At 35.0% G+C, this 18602-nt stretch overlaps 1 protein-coding gene across 1 annotated transcript in view; it reads left to right on the top strand.

Moving 5' to 3' along the window:
• Positions 1-18602, top strand: part of PTPRZ1 (protein tyrosine phosphatase receptor type Z1) — a gene marked incomplete at both ends in the record, with an annotated part of 107250 nt that overhangs the window by 44977 nt on the left and 43671 nt on the right. The window contains 6 exons of the mRNA XM_083366525.1: positions 9349-9528; positions 11127-11278; positions 12511-12606; positions 12853-12919; positions 15256-15413; positions 16115-16265. Coding sequence (XP_083222651.1) covers positions 9349-9528; positions 11127-11278; positions 12511-12606; positions 12853-12919; positions 15256-15413; positions 16115-16265 — 804 coding nt within the window. The remainder of the gene's footprint in view (positions 1-9348; positions 9529-11126; positions 11279-12510; positions 12607-12852; positions 12920-15255; positions 15414-16114; positions 16266-18602) is intronic.

The following is an 18602-nucleotide window of genomic DNA, read 5'->3' as shown; positions in this document are numbered from 1 at the left end:
TAGTCGAGCCTTAGAGTATAACCCAACTGGGTGACTAGACAACCAATCACTCTCTCACACCTTATCAAGAAAAACCTTATCAAAAAAACTGCAAAAACATATCTTGGCAGTCTCCAGGAATTAAAAACAATGCATTTATTAATAATTTGCCTGAAGTATGACCCTTTAAAAAGTTATTAGTAATAAAATACTGGCTTAGTTTATGACTTATGGGTGCATAGGGGTCTATAAAGCAGTTACTGTAGTTAGATAGAGATATAGTATTTGCTCTTGTTTTATTCTATATATTGTCTGGTTTTTGTATGCTATTTTTAATCCTATAGAAATAGGTGATACATTAAAATCATGTAGTAAAATAAATAGATCAGCAGTTCATACTCAGTGAAGTGAATCTGTAAGATCCTTAGCCACTATTCTACAACTGAATAATTTCACCAATAACTTGACAATGGAAATATGTATGATTCCAGAAACTTTAATACAGCCTTGTTGACTTGTTTTATGAAATATTTTTCATATAATAATAATTTATTAAAATTATATGACACCCAATTCCCAATGAGTCTGGATGATTTACAATTCTTGAAACATTTAAAAACAAAGAGCAAGACAAAAGCAACACAAGACAAAAGAACAATACTGGGAAATAAATAGATCCAGGGGAGAACAAAAAGGAGGAAAGAGGCTCAATCAACCTCTCCAAAAATGCTTTCAGGATAAGAAGAAAACTGCATCCAGATTGTTTGGAGATAGAAAGATGCATCACATTTGGCACAACTAGGCCAGCTTTCCTTTACCATAATCCAGCCAATTCAAACAAATGATAGCTGGAGTAGAATCTAGATGTCATTCGAACTGTATTGCATTTCAGTGGGATAGAAATTTTGCTGCAATTATGAACAATCTTCATCTATCTCCTAAGAAATCAATTACATCTGCATTTTATTATGTCATTGGGTTTGCACAATTCCTGATTGTTTTACATCTTTTACACATTTTTAAAAAGTGTCCTAAAACATTAAAGACAGAAACAAAATAAGAGAGTAGAAAATGCCTGTTTCCTTTCCTACGAGCATTTTATGTCCTTTGAAATAATAACTTTTGCACTTCATGAAAATTCAGTGTTCATCTGTCCATAGGAGACATAAACATGCATAGAACTAAACTTCTAATGAGATCTAGTTTAGTACAGTGGTTAAAGCATCACGCTAGAAACCAGAAGACAGTGAGTTTTAATCCCATCTTGAGCACAAAACCAGCAAAGAGATCTTGGGCCAATCACTTTCTCTCAGCCCTAGGAAGCAAACAATGGCAAACCATTTCTGAAAAACCTTGTGAAAAAAATTGGAGGGACTTGTGTCCAAGCAATCTCCAAGAATTAGATATGACTGAGTGGGGGAGAAGGGGATTCAAATATAACTTGCTTATACAAATTATACTTTATTTGCCAGTGTTATTCTTTTGTCTACTGCTTTTGTTTTTAAATGTTTCAGCAATTGTAAATCATCCAGAATCATTGGGAATAGGGCCCATATAATTTTAATAAATTATTATATGAAAAATATTTGCTAAAATAAGTCAACAAGTCTATATTAAAGTTTGTGGAATCATACATATTGCCATAGTTAAGTTATTGGTGAAATTATTCAGTTGTAGCATAGTGGCTAAGGAATTTACGGAGTTCACTGAGTATGAATTGCTGATTTATTTATTTTACTCTCTATGCCTTAATTTACTTATCTCTATGCCTCCTGATTCTGCAAGTGATGCAGAATATTAATGGTCTTTAGATGCTCAGTTGTTCCATCTGGTGAAACATGCAAAAACATGCATAATTATGATAAATGAAAAGTCTTCTTATTTTAATATCTAAAGTGCAAACTCTGTTAGGTCCTCTGACGAGATGCAGAAACATTGAATATGGAGAGCCATTGTGGTTGTTGGGCAATATCTTTCCCTTGGAAGAAGCTCTGCTGATATTGAGCTACAGCATCCAGAATGTCTGGGACTGCTAGAACTTCCAATTCAGTAATATCTGGAGTGTGACAGATTGCATATGATAGTGTAATTAATAAAAGACTTTTGTGTCAGTGTACAAAGTGTTTGGGGTGGTAACCCTCAAGTTAATGCAGTAGATATGTTCTCAGATGGCCATTGTGACAATTTGTGTTGGGACATGTCAGAGGGTAGGTATTGATAGGAATGTGGTTACACATACAGATGCACATGTGCACGTATATACACAGACAGAGCATAAACACACACACGCACGCACACACACACACACACACACACAGTACAGTAGTAAACATCACTATTATCTAACAAGTGAAGAATAGTGATGTTTACTACTGTACAGATATAATATAAAAGTAATTAGCAATAATCTAATGGAGCACAAGAATAAACTTGAATCTGAAAGATTCAGCAAGACTTTCTAAATATTTATTATAAGGGAGTGAGATTGTAGCAGAAACCCCAACTTTAAAATATGCTTAATTCAGTTAAAGTGGAAAAATATCCCAAAATGATATATATGGAATAATACAGCCACAAAAAATGTGACATTGTTCCACGGACTGTGAGGTTTGTCTTTTTTCTGATCTATAAATTTATAACTCAGAATCAACTATAGCTACTAAGACTACAATTATTTTAAAGGTCATCTGTACTGATATAATTCAGAAAGGAGCTTAGCTTGAATGTCACTTCCTAGCCAGCTGTTCACAGCAGTCCATTTTTTTTAATTAGTGGAAAATGAACTTTTAAATTTTGAGAATGATTATCAGATTAAAAGTTCTGGTATTTTCTCTGGGAGGAAATCTATGCAGTTAAAGAAATGGCATAAATATTTACTGTTTATCACATCTTATTCTATTTGCCTACTGTGATCTCAATTCTTGTTAATTCATCCAAGAACACTTTGGGATATTTTATACATTACCCTGAAAATGGTTCAACTCCCTATAGTGAAGGTAATCCTTGGCTAACAATTGTAATTGGAGCTGTGAACTCTGTCATTAAACAATGATGTCATAAAGTGTGATGTCACGTGACCATGCTGACTTATGGCAGCCATTCCAGTGGTGGTGGTTGTTAGGTACATTGCCCATGGTCGTTGGGTACAGGATCATGGGATTGACATTTGCAACTTCCTGCCAGTTTCTCCTATGCTTTGCTTGTTGGAAGCCAGCAATGAAGGTTGCAAACATGATCATAGGAGGGTGCAACAGTTGTAACTGAGAGCCAATTGCCAAGTGCCCAAATCATGATCATTGCAACTTCAAGGACTAACTGTAAGTCCCCTCCTTCATTCTAATTTTAAATGGTCGCTGAACAAGAGAGGGCAACCTCTCTTGATGCTTTTCCTGGGCTCTTGAAATACCTGTATATGTTTCAGTTAACATTTTATTCATCAAGTTCAAGTACAACTATCTGAAAAGCATCATTTTTGCAAAACTATGTTATTTCTTGAAATGCTTTTGACATTATTGGAATATTAAGACAGAACAGCATTAGTGATATTTAAGTGCAATGATATTTTGCAAATGGAAGTACTTCCTCTCTGCAAAACCTTTTGTCTTGCTTTTGTTTCACAATGTTATGATAATCAACAGGTTGGTAGTTTTCCTAACCAATTTGCTTGCACAAATAATCTATTAAATTCTATGAGCTGATCTATTTTTGTCCTAAAATAGGCAAAATCATACACTGTCCTAACTGCTCTGTCCTACCATATCCCATGTTGCACATAGATAAAGCTGGCAGCCTTTCAACTTTAGGGAACATATTTCTTATTAAAAAGGATAAAGTGGCTGCTTGTTTCTATTTCCATTTTCCAGCAATTACTTTGCTTGGTTTCCTTTTCCATTCACAAGACCAGTTATCATGCAAGTGAGATGAGAAAATAGTATCAAATCAAACAGATCTTTCTAGCATTAGCTAGCCGCAGTTTTTGGTACAAACGATAATGCTATTGTGATTGAGATAAAAAAACAATTTGCTGTTGAATAAGAGAATTGGTTATGCCTTGTTTACTTCTTTCTATTATTATAAATGTTTAACATGTGTTGAAGTTTATATTAAAGAGAGAAACAGAGTGCTTGAAAATATGTAACTATAATTTATATTAGCCATGGTGGCTAATGCAGTATTGCATGCTAACTCTACCAACAGCCAGCAGTTCAAACCTGACCGGCTCAAGGTTGACTCAGCCTACCATCCTTCCGAGGTCAGTAAAATGAGGACCCAGATTGTTGGGAGCAATATGCTGACTCAGTACACCACTTAGAGAAGGCTGTAAAGCACTGTGGAGCTGTATATGAGTCTAAGTGCTATTGCTATTAGATGTAACTAAAAACAATATACATAAATGGAGGTACAAAATGACAAACCTAAAATGTTTCCTATATGTCAGTTAAGCAGACAACATGGTTCAAAGCTGATTGGCAACCTCTTAAATAGGAAATGCATTGACAAGCAGGGAGAAGTCAAAATGTGCCATTGTGTGTATTAGTTATTCAAAACAAAAGGGAGAAATAGAAAGAAAAAAATATTTAGTGTATATAATAAATTGATAAATAATGTAGCCACGTCATGCAGAGAATGACTCCTGGAATTCCTTCCAACTTCTTACCAAGAGCCAAGGTGCACCTGTGTTTTCTTGTTTCTAACCAAGTGATGTTTCTAGGTGTAAATTTTTGCTTTCATTCATGTTGCACTGAGAGTGCTGGGAAAGGCTGTGTAGTCTGCATGTGCTCCACTCTGAATCAGGTGACTGGGAGGGCTTAGACTAGATCACAGGTCTGCAACCCGCGGCTCCGGAGCCGCATGTGGCTCTTTCAGCCGTCTCCTGCGGCTCCTGGTCCTCTGCCATGTGCAGTCCCCCCCAAAAAAAAGTGGGACTAAAAAAGTTCAACCAACGATTATAGATTGCGAACGCTCTCAATCTATAATCCTGATCTCTAATCTGTATACCCTTAATTCTTTCCGAATTTCGTATTTTTACCAATAATATCTCCAATGTTAACACAAATAACAAAGGCGATAGCGGGCACCCTTGCCTTGTACCCTTCTCAATATTACATACTTCTGACAAACTATTGTTAACTATTATTCGAGCTGTTTGTTTTTGATATAATGCCCTAATTGGTTGCAAAAATTTATCCCCAAAATTCATTTTATCTAAAACTTTCATCAAAAATTGCCAATTCAGTTGATCAAAAGCTTTTTCAGCATCTAAAAAAATTAGCGCCGCAGGGATCTGGTTGTTCCTTTCCAAAAATTCCAACACATCAACTATATGCCGCACATTATTTTTCATTTGCCTACCACTAATAAACCCAGTTTGATCCCCATGAATCACCCGTTGCAGAACCCTCATCAATCTATTAGCCAACACCTTAGCAAATATCTTGTAGTCTGTATTTAATAGTGATATCGGTCTATAGTTCTTTACTTGAGTAGCGTCTTGGTCTTCCTTCGGAATCAGAGAGATAAAGGAAGTTCTCCAAGATGGAGGCACCTTTCCCCCTCTCTGGATTGTCTGGAACAATTCCTTTAACGGTTTAACCATCTCTAATTGTAAATTTTTGTAGTAGGCCGCAGTCAAACCATCTGTACCTGGCGCTTTGTCGACCTTCAACTCCTTAATTGCTGTAAATATTTCTTCTTCTGTAATCAATTGATTAATCTCCTCTTTTTGTACTTGCGTAAGAACCGGGATGCTAGCATTCTCCAAATATTCATCAATGTCTTTTTCATTAATCTTCTCCTTAGCATATAATTTAGAATAAAAGTCCACAAAGGCTTCCTTAATAAGATCCTGTTGAAACACTACCTTCCCCTTATGTTCAATTTTGTCTATATTAGAAGCCCTCTGCTTTTTCCTTAGTCTATAAGCTAGCCATCTGCCTGGCTTATTAGCATTGCAGAAAGTATTATGCCTGGCAAACCTCAAGTTGGTTGCCACTTGATCAGCCATTAATTTATCAAATTGTCCTCTTAATAGCTTAATAGCCTCCTTAATCTTCACATCCAATGGATTCAAAATCAAAGCATTCTCTTTTTCCTTAATTTCATTCTCCAATTCTTTCCTTCTAGCTTCCAAAGTACGTCTGTGTTTATTATTCATATATATCAACACCCCTCTCATATAGGCCTTGCTAGCATCCCAAACCATGTCCATAGAAGTATCCTTATTCATATTAATTTCAAAAAAATCCTTCATTCGCTGTTTACACTCTTCCACATTTTTCTGGTTTCTAAACAAATTCTCATTTACGCGCCATGAGCGCCTATCTCTGTTGTCCTTATTAATCTCTAACCATACTGGGCTATGGTCAGAAATAGCTCTTGCACAAATCTTTACCTTCTTAATCCTAGAAAAAAAATCATTAGTCAGCAAAATAAAGTCAATCCTAGAAAAAGATTGGTGTCTATCAGAAAAAAAAGTGTAGTCCTTTTCATGCGGGTGTGTGTCACGCCAAATGTCTCGCAATTCCAAATCATCCTTCATTTCAAAAAAAGACTTAGGCAGTCTGGCATGACACGGAATACGCTTAAAAAAACCAGCCTTATCCATCTGTACGTCCAAAACGCCATTCCAATCCCCCATAAAAATAAACGATTTGTAATCCAACTGAGTAAGCTTTGTATGAAGTAAGCTAAAAAAGTCAGCCTGTTGTTGTTGTTGATTAGGAGCATACAGTCCAACTAAAAGCGTTTTTTTGCCTTCTAGCAACAAATCTATCATTACGTATCTTCCATGCTTATCTGCTTCAATTAAGTCCGCTGTTATAGCACTTTTAACATAAACAACCACTCCGTTTTTCTTATTCATTGCAGAGGCAACAAATTGCGTACCCAATCTTGAATTCAATAAAAACTTTTGGTCCATAGCCCTAATATGCGTTTCTTGCAAGCAAATAACATCAGTCTTAAATTGTTTTAAATATTGAAAAACTTTCTTTCTCTTCTGAGGCGAATTTAATCCATTGACATTCCAAGTTAAAAATTTAGTCGCCATACTTGTCACCCCGAAGCTTTTGGAGCACCTCTTCAATGGCCCTGTCTCCTTTAGACCGCGCTCCTCCCACTGCCTCGCTGTAAGTGCGCTTTGAAAGTTCCATAAACTTCTGCTGGTCCTGTTCTTTTATTTGTTTTGCTCTTTTTAAAGCAGCACGCGTCACCCTCAGCTCTCCAACATCAGCCAACAAAGTTGTAGTTTGATCCCCTCCAGCACCATCCTCCTCTGTCTGGCCATCTTCAGCTTCATGAGGTTTTTCTTCACCAAATCCCTTTGCCGCTTCCAGAAGTGATAGTGGGGTTGCTTTTAAAACATTATTGTAGAATTCACGCGCCTGTGCCACAGTAACCAGACGGTATCTTTTACCTTCATGCATCACCACCAGCCCAACTGGAATCTCCCATCTGAACCTTATATCACGTTGCTTAAGTTCCTGCACAAGAAATGCAAAGTCCTTCCTTCTCCTTAAAATCTTTGGAGGAATTTCCTTTAAAACCAAAACTTCTTGGTCAGCAACCACTACTTTAGTATCATAGGCAGCTTGAATAACTTCATCTTTAATTTCTCTCTTTGTAAAATAAACCACCACATCTCTAGGTAACTTCCTCTGTCTGGCAATCCATGAATTTACACGAAAAGCTTTATCCATGCATCCCTTTATTTCAGATGCTGGCTGACCCAATACTGCTTCCAGAGCTTCAGAAATCAGCTGCTTTAAGTCTTCTTTAGTATTCTCTTTTAAACCTCTGATTCTAACAGCATACTGCATCTGGTAAAACTGAACAAGGCTTAACTCTCTGTCCATTTTGTCTCTTAAATCTTCATTCTCCAATACCTTTACTTCTAATACAGCATTTTTTTGAGTCAGATTTTCCACTTTTTCTTCCAGGCCTTGCACACATTCAGCCACACTTTCCACTGTAGACAAAATGTCTACCCTCATCGCACTAAATTTCTCTTCCATCCTCTCTTCTATTCTCTCCTCCATTTTTACCAATTTATCACCCAATGTTTCTAAAATTACCTGGGCATGCTTTTCAAGGGCATTAATACTGTTGACCACCTCTATATCTGCATCCTTCATATTGAGTGGAGTGTGACTATGCCAGCTCTTTCTAAAATCTACAGTGATCTCCTTTGTTTTATTAACATTTAGAACCAGATTACTTTTATTGCACCAGTCCACCAGAACCTTTACCTGTTCCCTATAAGCGTCTTCATTGTCATCCTGGGATAAGACCCACCACTGCCGTGTTATCCACATACTTTGCAATGTGATTTGTAGCAGAGTTGGCACAGCAGTCGTGGCTCATCAAGGTGAATAGTAACAGATTCAAGACATAGCACTATGGAGAACATGTATTCAAGGAGATGGAGTTAGAAATTTTTCTTCCAAGTTGCACAAACTGGGGCCTATCAATAAGGAAATCAAGTATCCAGTTACATAAAGGAGTATTAAAACCTAATAGGCCCAGTTTGTTCACCAAATGTTTGGGAATGATTTTGTTGAACGCCAAACTAAAATCAACAAACAGCATTTGCACATGAGTATTCTTTCCCTCCAGGTGCACCAAGTTAAGATGAAGCACACAGGAAAGTTCATCTTCTGTAGAGCAGTTCTTCCGATAGGCAAATATAATACAGAACTTTTATGTTCCAACAGCCATTCCCCCTTCCCACAGCCACATGACCACATTTTGTGTGCTCAGCAAACAGTTGTTTGCAACATCCTGCAGTCATATGACTGCAACTCACTTTTTTGACAAAAATAGTGCTTATCTCTGGTTTTTGGCAAAAACACCTCATAGCAAACAATGGGTTCACTTTAAAACCACATTAAAAAGGTTATAAAATCAGGTTGGTCACAACTTACAACCATAATGGGCAGGCTCCTTTAAAATCGTAAGGACACACATCTTTCCAATTCTTCCTCACCCATCTTCCAGTGAAACCATCTTTACCAAATGCACATGCCACCATTTGTCCCTCTTGCCTTCCTACTGAAACTGAAAATGATTGTACTAAAACTCAAACTTCATGTTCAAGGAAAAAAAAGATTCATACTTTGATGTACTAGCTTTGCTGAGGATTTGTGATCTGGCAGGACATTTGTAAATGTTACTTCTAACAACTTTCCTGGCATTGTCATATATTGTTGTAAAAGCATGTGAATTAGAGGGGAGCTTTAATATGAATTGCCTTCTGGTTAAGAGATTAATGGGATATGTTTTAGAGCATAATTTGTTGCTTTTATATAAAAAAGTGAAAAGCTATCAAATATGTTTAACTAAATTACTTGCTTAATTCATTTTGATTTTTAGGAGCCTTAAATCAAACTAAGTGGGGGAAAAAATATCCAGCATGCAATGGTGCCAAGCAGTCACCTATAAATATTGACGAAGATCTAACTCAAGTAAACATGAACCTCAAGCAACTGAAGTTCAAAGGTTGGGAAGAAGAAACTTCAGGAGACACCTTAATCTATAATACAGGCAAAACAGGTACAGAATATACCGGTATATTCATATTTGATTTAATATTCCTATAAGTTTTTGTTCACATGTGAAACAATTGTTTATCATTTTTTTTACAGTCTCTTGATTTATTTTCTCCTTTTTTATCTTTTTGAAATTAAGATTCTTGCAATTAATGGGAAGACAGCTGGCAATAGCAGACAAGCGTTAAATCATGAGGCCTCCAGGGACAAAAGAAACATATTAACAAAAATAGCCCTTGAAATCACACAATTCCTATAATCCCATCCTCTCTATTTTCTGAATATAAATATACTTTCAGCATAATATGCATGCCTATTAATACAACCCACATTATGCATAATGTTAGGTCACAAAGACCCAGCCAATGTTTTCACAGAATGGTTTATAAAGATATCTTTAAAAATTTATTGTAATTAATTGCAATGTTCTAATTCAAGAGGCATCACTCTAATTATTGAGAGTTTATTATGTACAGATTTTCAATGTATTGATAGATCGTATAAATAAATGAGTTGAAATAAATCCCAAATATGCTGAGTTGAAATCTGCAAATCTTCATATTAATTAGTTCTAATGATTTGTATTCCTTTTGTATAAGAAAGTGCTGAATTATTCCTCACAAACATACATTTGAACCACTAAATTACTTAATAATGCTTCATTTGAAAACTGAAGGGAAATTCCAAAAACTTCAAGTATGGAATAGAAATCTGTTGAATATTTACCAGGCCTATAAAATATATTTCAACATTTGAAACTGAGCTATCCATTAAATTAAATTTGGTATAATATTTAATATTAATAGGTTCCCTACCGTAACATATTGTACCATTTATCTGCTGAAACTATGCAGTTAAAAAACAATTGTATTGCTACATAATTTATTTTATTCTTTTAATTTTCAGAGAATTTTTAAAGCAAACTGAACTTTTGAAAATTATAAATTGGAAAACAAAACTGATATGTAAAAACATTGTACTTAGAGTCTTCAAAATATATTAAAGTTCACAAAAGTATTCTTATTTAATCTAACATATGAACACCAAATACTAATGCTTAGTTTAAATTCATTTTTAAGTACATTATGTTAACAGTAAACAAGGATTTCCACATGGACAATGGGACATGTTTTCATAGAAATGTGTAGAAGAAATGCTTAATGGTGTGTGAACATTTAGAGGTGGGAGGCAGGGAGGGAGAATTATTAGTAATTCCTTGACTCTCATCTCTAAAATCCTTAAAAGTGATAAACAGTGGTGCCACAGTGAGAGTAGAAAATAATATTTCCTAGCACTTTCTATATTTGAGTCTACCTGTATATTTCCATAATTCCCATCCATAAAGTATAAATTATACTTACTAGATTAAATTCAAGCTGTATTCTGAGTTGTGTTGTTGTTGTTATTATTATGCCTAATTTAGCTCAAATCCTGCTGATTTTAGTGAGGAAAAATAAAGTCAACCTATTTTAAATTTCACTCATGGAGTGACATCATTTGATCTGATAATTTTAAAAATTAATGCTGATAAATTTGAAACGCAAGTCACTTTTTTCTTCTTAAATATAATGAGTAATAGTTATTTTTTGGGTTTTTTTCCAGTGGAAATTAGGCTGAAAAATGAATACTATGTAATTGGAGGAGGATCTGAAACTACATTTAAAGCAAGCAGGATAATCTTTCACTGGGGAAAATGTAACATATCTCATGATGGATCTGAACACAGCATAGATGGACAAAAATATCCCCTTGAGGTAATGAATATAATTGATTTAATAACATTATAAGTATCAATATATTTATGCACATTAATTTGACAAGACATAATTAAATAGCTATAAATGGCATTAATGTTTACAGAATCACTTCGTTTCAGATTTTTTAAAAAGCTCATAGCTCATTTTTAATGTCTTCAGAATAGCTTTGATAAAATGGAACAATTAATTGTACTTTTGATATGATAACCTCAATTAGTTCCAAAAAATATAGCCAGTTTGCCATGTGTGCTAGTTACTAATTCTGGACCCAATTCGAGGTGCTGCTTTTAATCATTCAAGTGGCACAGATTCAAGTTTCATTCCATTGGTTGAATCCTTCTTGTGCCTTAATGTTTTCTTCAACCCTCTTTTTGGTTTTGTTGTCTCTTACCAGAGACCATTTTGGTATTTTATGGGCTGCCCTGTCATTTTCCTTGTTATTTTTTTATTAATGATAATTTTAGAACAATCAGAACAATCTAGAGTCAACCTCTTCCGAAATCTAGCACAATAACAATTTCATAACAGAGGATTATGCATGGCTTTTGAGTCATTTAAAATTTTGCTAATGTCCAGTGTCCCCTAATAACTTCAATATGTATTTCATTATTATTTTTCAGCTTTTAGATTCAAGCTACTCTAGGAGTTTAATCTGCAAATGTTTAGTATACTTTTTATTAATTAGCCTCAACACGCTGATAGGGCAGAAATTGGTGGGGTCACCTCTTTTATCTCTTTTACAAATTGGAATTATAACAGCCAAGCCAAATCCTGGGGATTTGGGTGAAATTGTTTATGGCTGTGAGTAAGGAGTTGATCTCCTTTCTTTCTAAAATTGCAGGGTATTCTGACTTACTGTGTTTTACTTACATTATCCATTACAGTATCTACTTCATTGCATTACCCAGCAAACACTGTTCTAATTCTTTAAATGTTGCTAAGTGATGTTATATATGCAATGTTTTCTCCTCCTTCTTTTCTGATCATAATAAAGTCTAAACATATGAGAATGAAAAAATAATCATTAACTATATAATTTTAAAATAATAAATTTAATTTATTATTTAATTTAATATCTATACATTATATTGATTGAAACCAACTGATATGCATCAGAGCATATCAGTGCTTTAAATTTCTAAACTTCTTTGTAGACCAGAATTAATAAATGTCCTTTGTAGATTCTTTTCACAGTTCTATTAACTTTTTTAAATTGTATTATATTACAGATGCAAATCTACTGTTATGATTCAAATGAGTTTTCAGATATAGACAAAGCAATTGAAGGAAATGGGAAATTAAGAACTTTATCAGTTTTATTTGAGGTAATAGTTTTTAATTATTGATTGTTCAACTTTGAAGGGTAATTGTTTCCATTTTGAGTGTAAGAGTTGTACTATATATTTGTTTATTATTAATTAATTTTGCATAAAATGAATTAACTTTATTTTCAAAAAAGTTTGAGCATTAAGGTCTGTCTGTGTAAAATATTTTTAAAATGTAATTTTTATAATTGTCAAACTAATGATATCTCGCATGATATTGAAAAAAACTCAATCTTTCTTCAACAGGTTGGTCTGGAAGATAATATAGATTATAATTCAATTACTGAAGGCGTGGCCAGTGTTAGTCGGTTTGGTGAGTCTGTGATAAAATATAAGAAATTATATGAAAGTTATCAATTTTAAGATTCTAAGCCTGGTGATATATGAAATTATAGAATCTGGATACATGGTGAAAATTTATTGAAATCCTATAACTGAAGTTATATAAATTGTAGGGTTCTACACACCATCCAACAGGCACTTTGCATCCCAGTGGAAATTCCTCTGAACATGCTTAGACAATGTGGCAAAATGCCATGCCAAATCTTCAAAAGAACATGACTCTACTGTAATGCTGTGCAAAGGATTTTAATCAGCCCTGCTCCCCCATTATCACAGCCATAGTATTCAATACCATTTTATTTGAATAAAGCAAAAAAACATTTACATATCATGACAAAACATGAACCTTCTTTCTGCTGGTTAAAAAACAACAACAAAATAAAACAAAATCAGAATGACAAACTATTTCCATAAGATATGTGAGATCACCTGGAATCAGGTTCATCTTAAGAGAGACTTTAGTGCACATGGTACCTTTGCGCCTCCCTCAGACCCTAATCAATATAAGTAAACTAAGAAAAAAAAATAGTCAAAGTGTTTCATTAGCATTTAAGTCAGGGATAATGTAAATTGCACCCAAACAAGCTGTAATAGCCTCCTTTATATTTGGTTTAAATATTATGGATTAGAATAGCATATATCAAGAGAGTGGCCGCTATAGCAAATTGTTTATTTGAGAGATCTGGATTTTGAAATACAACACAGAGCAAATATAATGCATTGCTGTCAGTAAGATGTCACCATGACATGTTCAGCAACCCCAGTGAAGAACAGATTTAAAGCATTGGAACTCTGCTGTATAATTACCACCCCACCCTTCCTGAAATGAGTCCATTTCCATAACAGAGAGATCTCTGCATATGTGTTCTGTTTGGAAAGAAAAGGCATGGAAGCATGGAGAAGAGAACTTCCTCCCTTTTTCTACCAAAAGGAAACTATGCCATCATGATGGAAAATGTGTGGCAGCAATGGACACTTGCTGTGGTTCACAAGATAGATGGCAGAGCTGGTGAATCGTAATCATTTCTATTGTTTATAAGAGATCCGGTTGAAGACAATCACAGGCTCAGGGAGTTTAGTGGAATCTGTAAATATCAGATTCCCAGTATGACAATTTAAAGGAGACTTTGATTAATTAAAGGGACGCGGTGGCTCAGTGGGTTAGGACGCTGAGCTTCTCGATCAGAAGGTCGGCAGTTTGGCGGGACGAATCCCGAGTGCCGTGTAACAGAGTGAGTGCCTGTTACTTGTCCCAGCGTCTGCCAACCTAGCAGTTCGAAAGCACATAAAAATGCAAGTAGAAAAATAGGGACCACTACGGTGGGAAGGTAACAGTGTTCTGTGCACCTTTGGCGTCTAGTCATGCCGGCCACACGACCACGGAGACGTCCTCGGACAAGCACTGACTCTTCGGCTTTGAAACGGAGATGAGCACCGGCCCCTAGAGTTGGAAACGACTAGCACGCATGTGCGGGGGAACCTTTACCTTTTTACCTTGATTAATTAAATATATACATTCATTTTAAGAGTTATTCTCCTAGATTAAGAAAAAAGACCATGTAGTCTAGCATAAGCTAACAAGATTCTTCAGGGAGCTCATAAGCATAGCATTAAAGAAGCAACCTCCGCTTTGTTTTATCTCTTCTACTGGTATCTTAATCTGATCGTTCTTTTTTTAATTATTTCTGATACTGATACAGCTATAGATGCAGCTATTCAGGTATAGCAGGAAAATATCAGCAGGCACAGAGAGATTCCAGGATCTGTAGGAAGAGCAAAACTAAGCAACCAAGCTTGAAAAGGGACTTGGCTGGATGTCTGGATTATTGAACATTTTAGTCCACAGCTAGTGGTCACTGATTAACAATCTATTGTACATGAATTTATGTAATAGGGATGCTTTAATTTGGTTTCCTTTCATAGACTTAAAGCACTAATTTTGCCCCTTAACCTTTCCATTTTTCCTCATTGGGCAAATGGGCTACCTTCATGGTAGACTTGGGAAATTTTAAAAGATGTTAAGGGAGACTTACACCATTGCAAGGTTTAAGGCACCCTTTATCCCCAAGTTTTGGCCCTGGCATTCTAGAGATCTATGAGGTATAAATTAGGTGTTGGGGACAATGCAAACTACAGGTTTCCTTATTTATATATTGGTTTTGAATCATCTTGAAGACAATTTAGTCTTGAAAAGTGACAAAACATTTTAACCTAGACAGAGCCATGCCTTCATCTAGCTACCCCATTTCTACACTATGCAATTTGGATTTTAAAATATCATCATGGGAACTTCTTTATATTTTGCAGGGAAGAAAAATGAACTGGAACCTTTCATTTTGTTGAATCTTTTGCCAAATTCAACAGACAAATATTACACTTACAATGGATCTTTGTCAACTCCTCCATGCTCAGAAACAGTTGAATGGATTGTGTTCAAAGACACTGTTAACATTTCAGAAACCCAGGTGATTTATACATGTCTGAATGAAAGAGTTGATCCTATTTGTAAGGAAAAATGATATGCAGCCAGTATCAGTCGACAAATCTACATGATTAGAGTGAAATAAGGACAGAATTTCCTCAAAAAAATAAAAATTTGTGGTATCTATATCTACACCAGCTTTAGGAAAAGTATGTGCTTTTCTGAACCAACAAAATATATTTGCTTGTTGGTGATTAGAATGTTATCTGTACCTATAAACTGACTGTGATAGTATGGACTGTATCTATAACAATGTTGACCAATAAAAAGTATTTTGTTAAGGCTCAGAATGAACGTCAAACTTTACAGTGTGCTACCTCTTTCTCTTCTCCTCTCATGTATCATTTCTATTGTGGTTTAAAATGCTATTTTGATGTATATCTGAATTCTTTTATTGACAAAAAGAATGACAAAATGAGGTTCTGAGTATGTTTCTTTTAAACAGTTGCTTGAAGATTAAAAATGAAGTGGGGGTGGCATCAAAGTGAAAATCCCTGCATAATGCATTGGAGTTTCTTTAGAATTATAGTGACATAAAGAAAAGAAACATGTCCATTGGAATGGAAGTTATGGAAAGAGTTTAATAATGAAGTCAGCGTGTTTCTCCATCATCTGAATGTGGCTTTTCAAAAATGTACTCCTTAATAATTTATTTCTGTATTTCCATTTGTTGTCTTTTTCCAGCTGTCCGTGTTTTGTGATGTTCTAACCATGCAGCAATCTGGTTATGTGATGCTGATGGACTATCTACAAAATAATTTTAGAGATCAACAGCATAAGTTTTCTGGCCAAGTATTTTCATCATACACTGGGCAGGAAGAAATTCATGAAGCAGGTACTTGTTTGTTAGAATTGTGGGCTTAAGCATAATTTTTGCCACAATGAATTGCTCCTAAGGAAAACAACAAGAGATCCTTATTCAACTGTCCATATGCAGAGAGTTTTAGGACAATTATAGGTAAAGGTGAAGGTAAAGGTTCCCCCGCACATGCGTGCTAGTCATTTCCAACTCTAGGGGCCGGCGCTCATCTCCGTTTCAAAGCCGAAGAGCCAGCGTTTGTCCGAGGACGTCTCCGTGGTCATGTGGCTGGTATGACTAGACACCAAAGGCGCACGGAATGCTGTTATATCTTGTGCTAATTAGTTGTGGGACATGAAGCAAGGAGAAAAAAATAAATGGGTAGATAAATTCAACCTTTCCAAAACTTGAAAATTTGTTCAGCATGATTATACCTTGGGACTGTTAGCACATCTGGAAAACACAAATTGGAAAAGGCTGCTAATATTACCTTCACCTTAAGTGAGCTATTACTTGCAATAGAAATAACCCCCATTCACAGCAAAAAGTGTAGATGTATAATAAGTATCATCCATATGTGGTAATGGCATCTTGCAAATGCCACAGTTTTGTATTTCCATCCTGAGATCTAAAACAAATATATAAGCTGTGGTATTTGATTATACCATCACACACATTTGTTACATGACCCATTCCATATAGATTCCATGATTTATTGTTTTAGTATAATTCAACTACACTGTGGATGAGCTTAGTCAAAAGTCCAAAAAGCAATAGATACAACTGAGTGAAGGCTTTTTGCCCACTGGATAAATCAAGGGCTCAGAGTATTTGCATAGTCTAATAAAGGAATATGTAACAAAATCAGGCAAATGATCATTGATACATTATCTGTTTAATATTTTATTCTAAAATAAGCTTTAAATGGGTCACACATTAAATAAGATTGTGTTATTAAACTTCAGTTTAATAAAATGGGAAAAATACCAATTTAAAATGTATTTTATTATGCATTTTTAATGTTGGAATACTATACTGAGTATGGAGTGCCCCCTTGTGTTCAAAAGACAAATTCTGAAATAATATTAGAGAAAAAACATTAAAAAACTTAAGTGAAATCAATTTAATGAAAATTGATTGGGCAATGGTGACATCTCAGTAAATGAGTTAAGGCTTTTTTTAAATCTGAATTTAGGCCAATTTATATTTTAAGGAGGCTGTATTGAACTAGTTTAAATCTAATTAAAGACAGTTTAGCTTTTCTGGCCTGTGGGAAATCATTGATTTTTACCACAATACCACAGACCTTGTTTTCATTGGACCCAAATTATCCAAGCATTCACAGCAATTCCATACTTAATTGGATATAGAATACCCACTGTTGTGTTTTTGAAAACCAAAAACCATCTCATAATCTGATGTGATACATCATTCAAGATCTTCCATCATAAAATGAGAAGAGATTTCCAGATTAAATCTCCAAGCTTAAAAAAATGTGAGTAGGATAATATCATATATTTGAAACAGAGATGATCGTATCAGTTATTCATTTCAATTCTTTGGTTATGTTTTGTAATTCTAGTTCCTGCAATTATATTATAGCAATAGTACATGTTTTATTTATTTCCTTATCATATTTATTAAATTCCCCATTTTTTAAAAAAATACATAAATTTAACAAGTTAACATGCTTTTCATAATATACTGTATAAAGACATATGTTGCAGTATGAAAGCCAAAATGTAAGGCTAACATCTTAAAATACTAGCAGATGTTTTTTAATGTCTGCAGGGGAGGTGAATTCTGTGTCAGGTTATGTATATATGCCTTCAAGGCAATATTGACCCATGGCAACTGCCTGGACAAGTCACTGCAGTTTTCTTGTCAAGATTTCAGAAGTGGTTTGCCATTGTCTCCTTCCTGGGGCTGAGAGAGGAGCTGGTCTAAGTCACCCAGTTGGTGTTGAGCCTGACAGGACAAGAACTTATGATCTCCCAGTTTCTAGTCTGGTATTTTAACCACTACACCAAAACTACCTGTCTTCTGTTAGAGTTGCCAGGAAAAATACTTCAATCTCTTTCCTCATGAGATGTGCATTGTTCCAAATCTGAATCTAGTCTTTTAAATATAGATGGCTGAACAGTATTTTTTTTAACCAATGGCCACATTTAGCCTTTTCAATAGCTTCTGGAGTAGTAGAAAGTGACAAAAACTAAATATTATTTAAATAAAATGACTGCAGTTAATTAGATTATTCCCCATGTATTTTAATGATATTTGTCTGTAACAGTAAAAATTACAACTTGGCAGTAGCTCTGGTAAGGATTACGGAGTGCTTTACTCAAGTCTTATGGGGAGGAGGACCATATATTG

Source organism: Vipera ursinii, assembly GCF_947247035.1.
Source record: "Vipera ursinii genome assembly, chromosome: 6".
Classification (NCBI taxonomy): domain Eukaryota; kingdom Metazoa; phylum Chordata; class Lepidosauria; order Squamata; family Viperidae; genus Vipera; species Vipera ursinii.
This window is presented reverse-complemented; position numbering and strand designations above follow the sequence as displayed.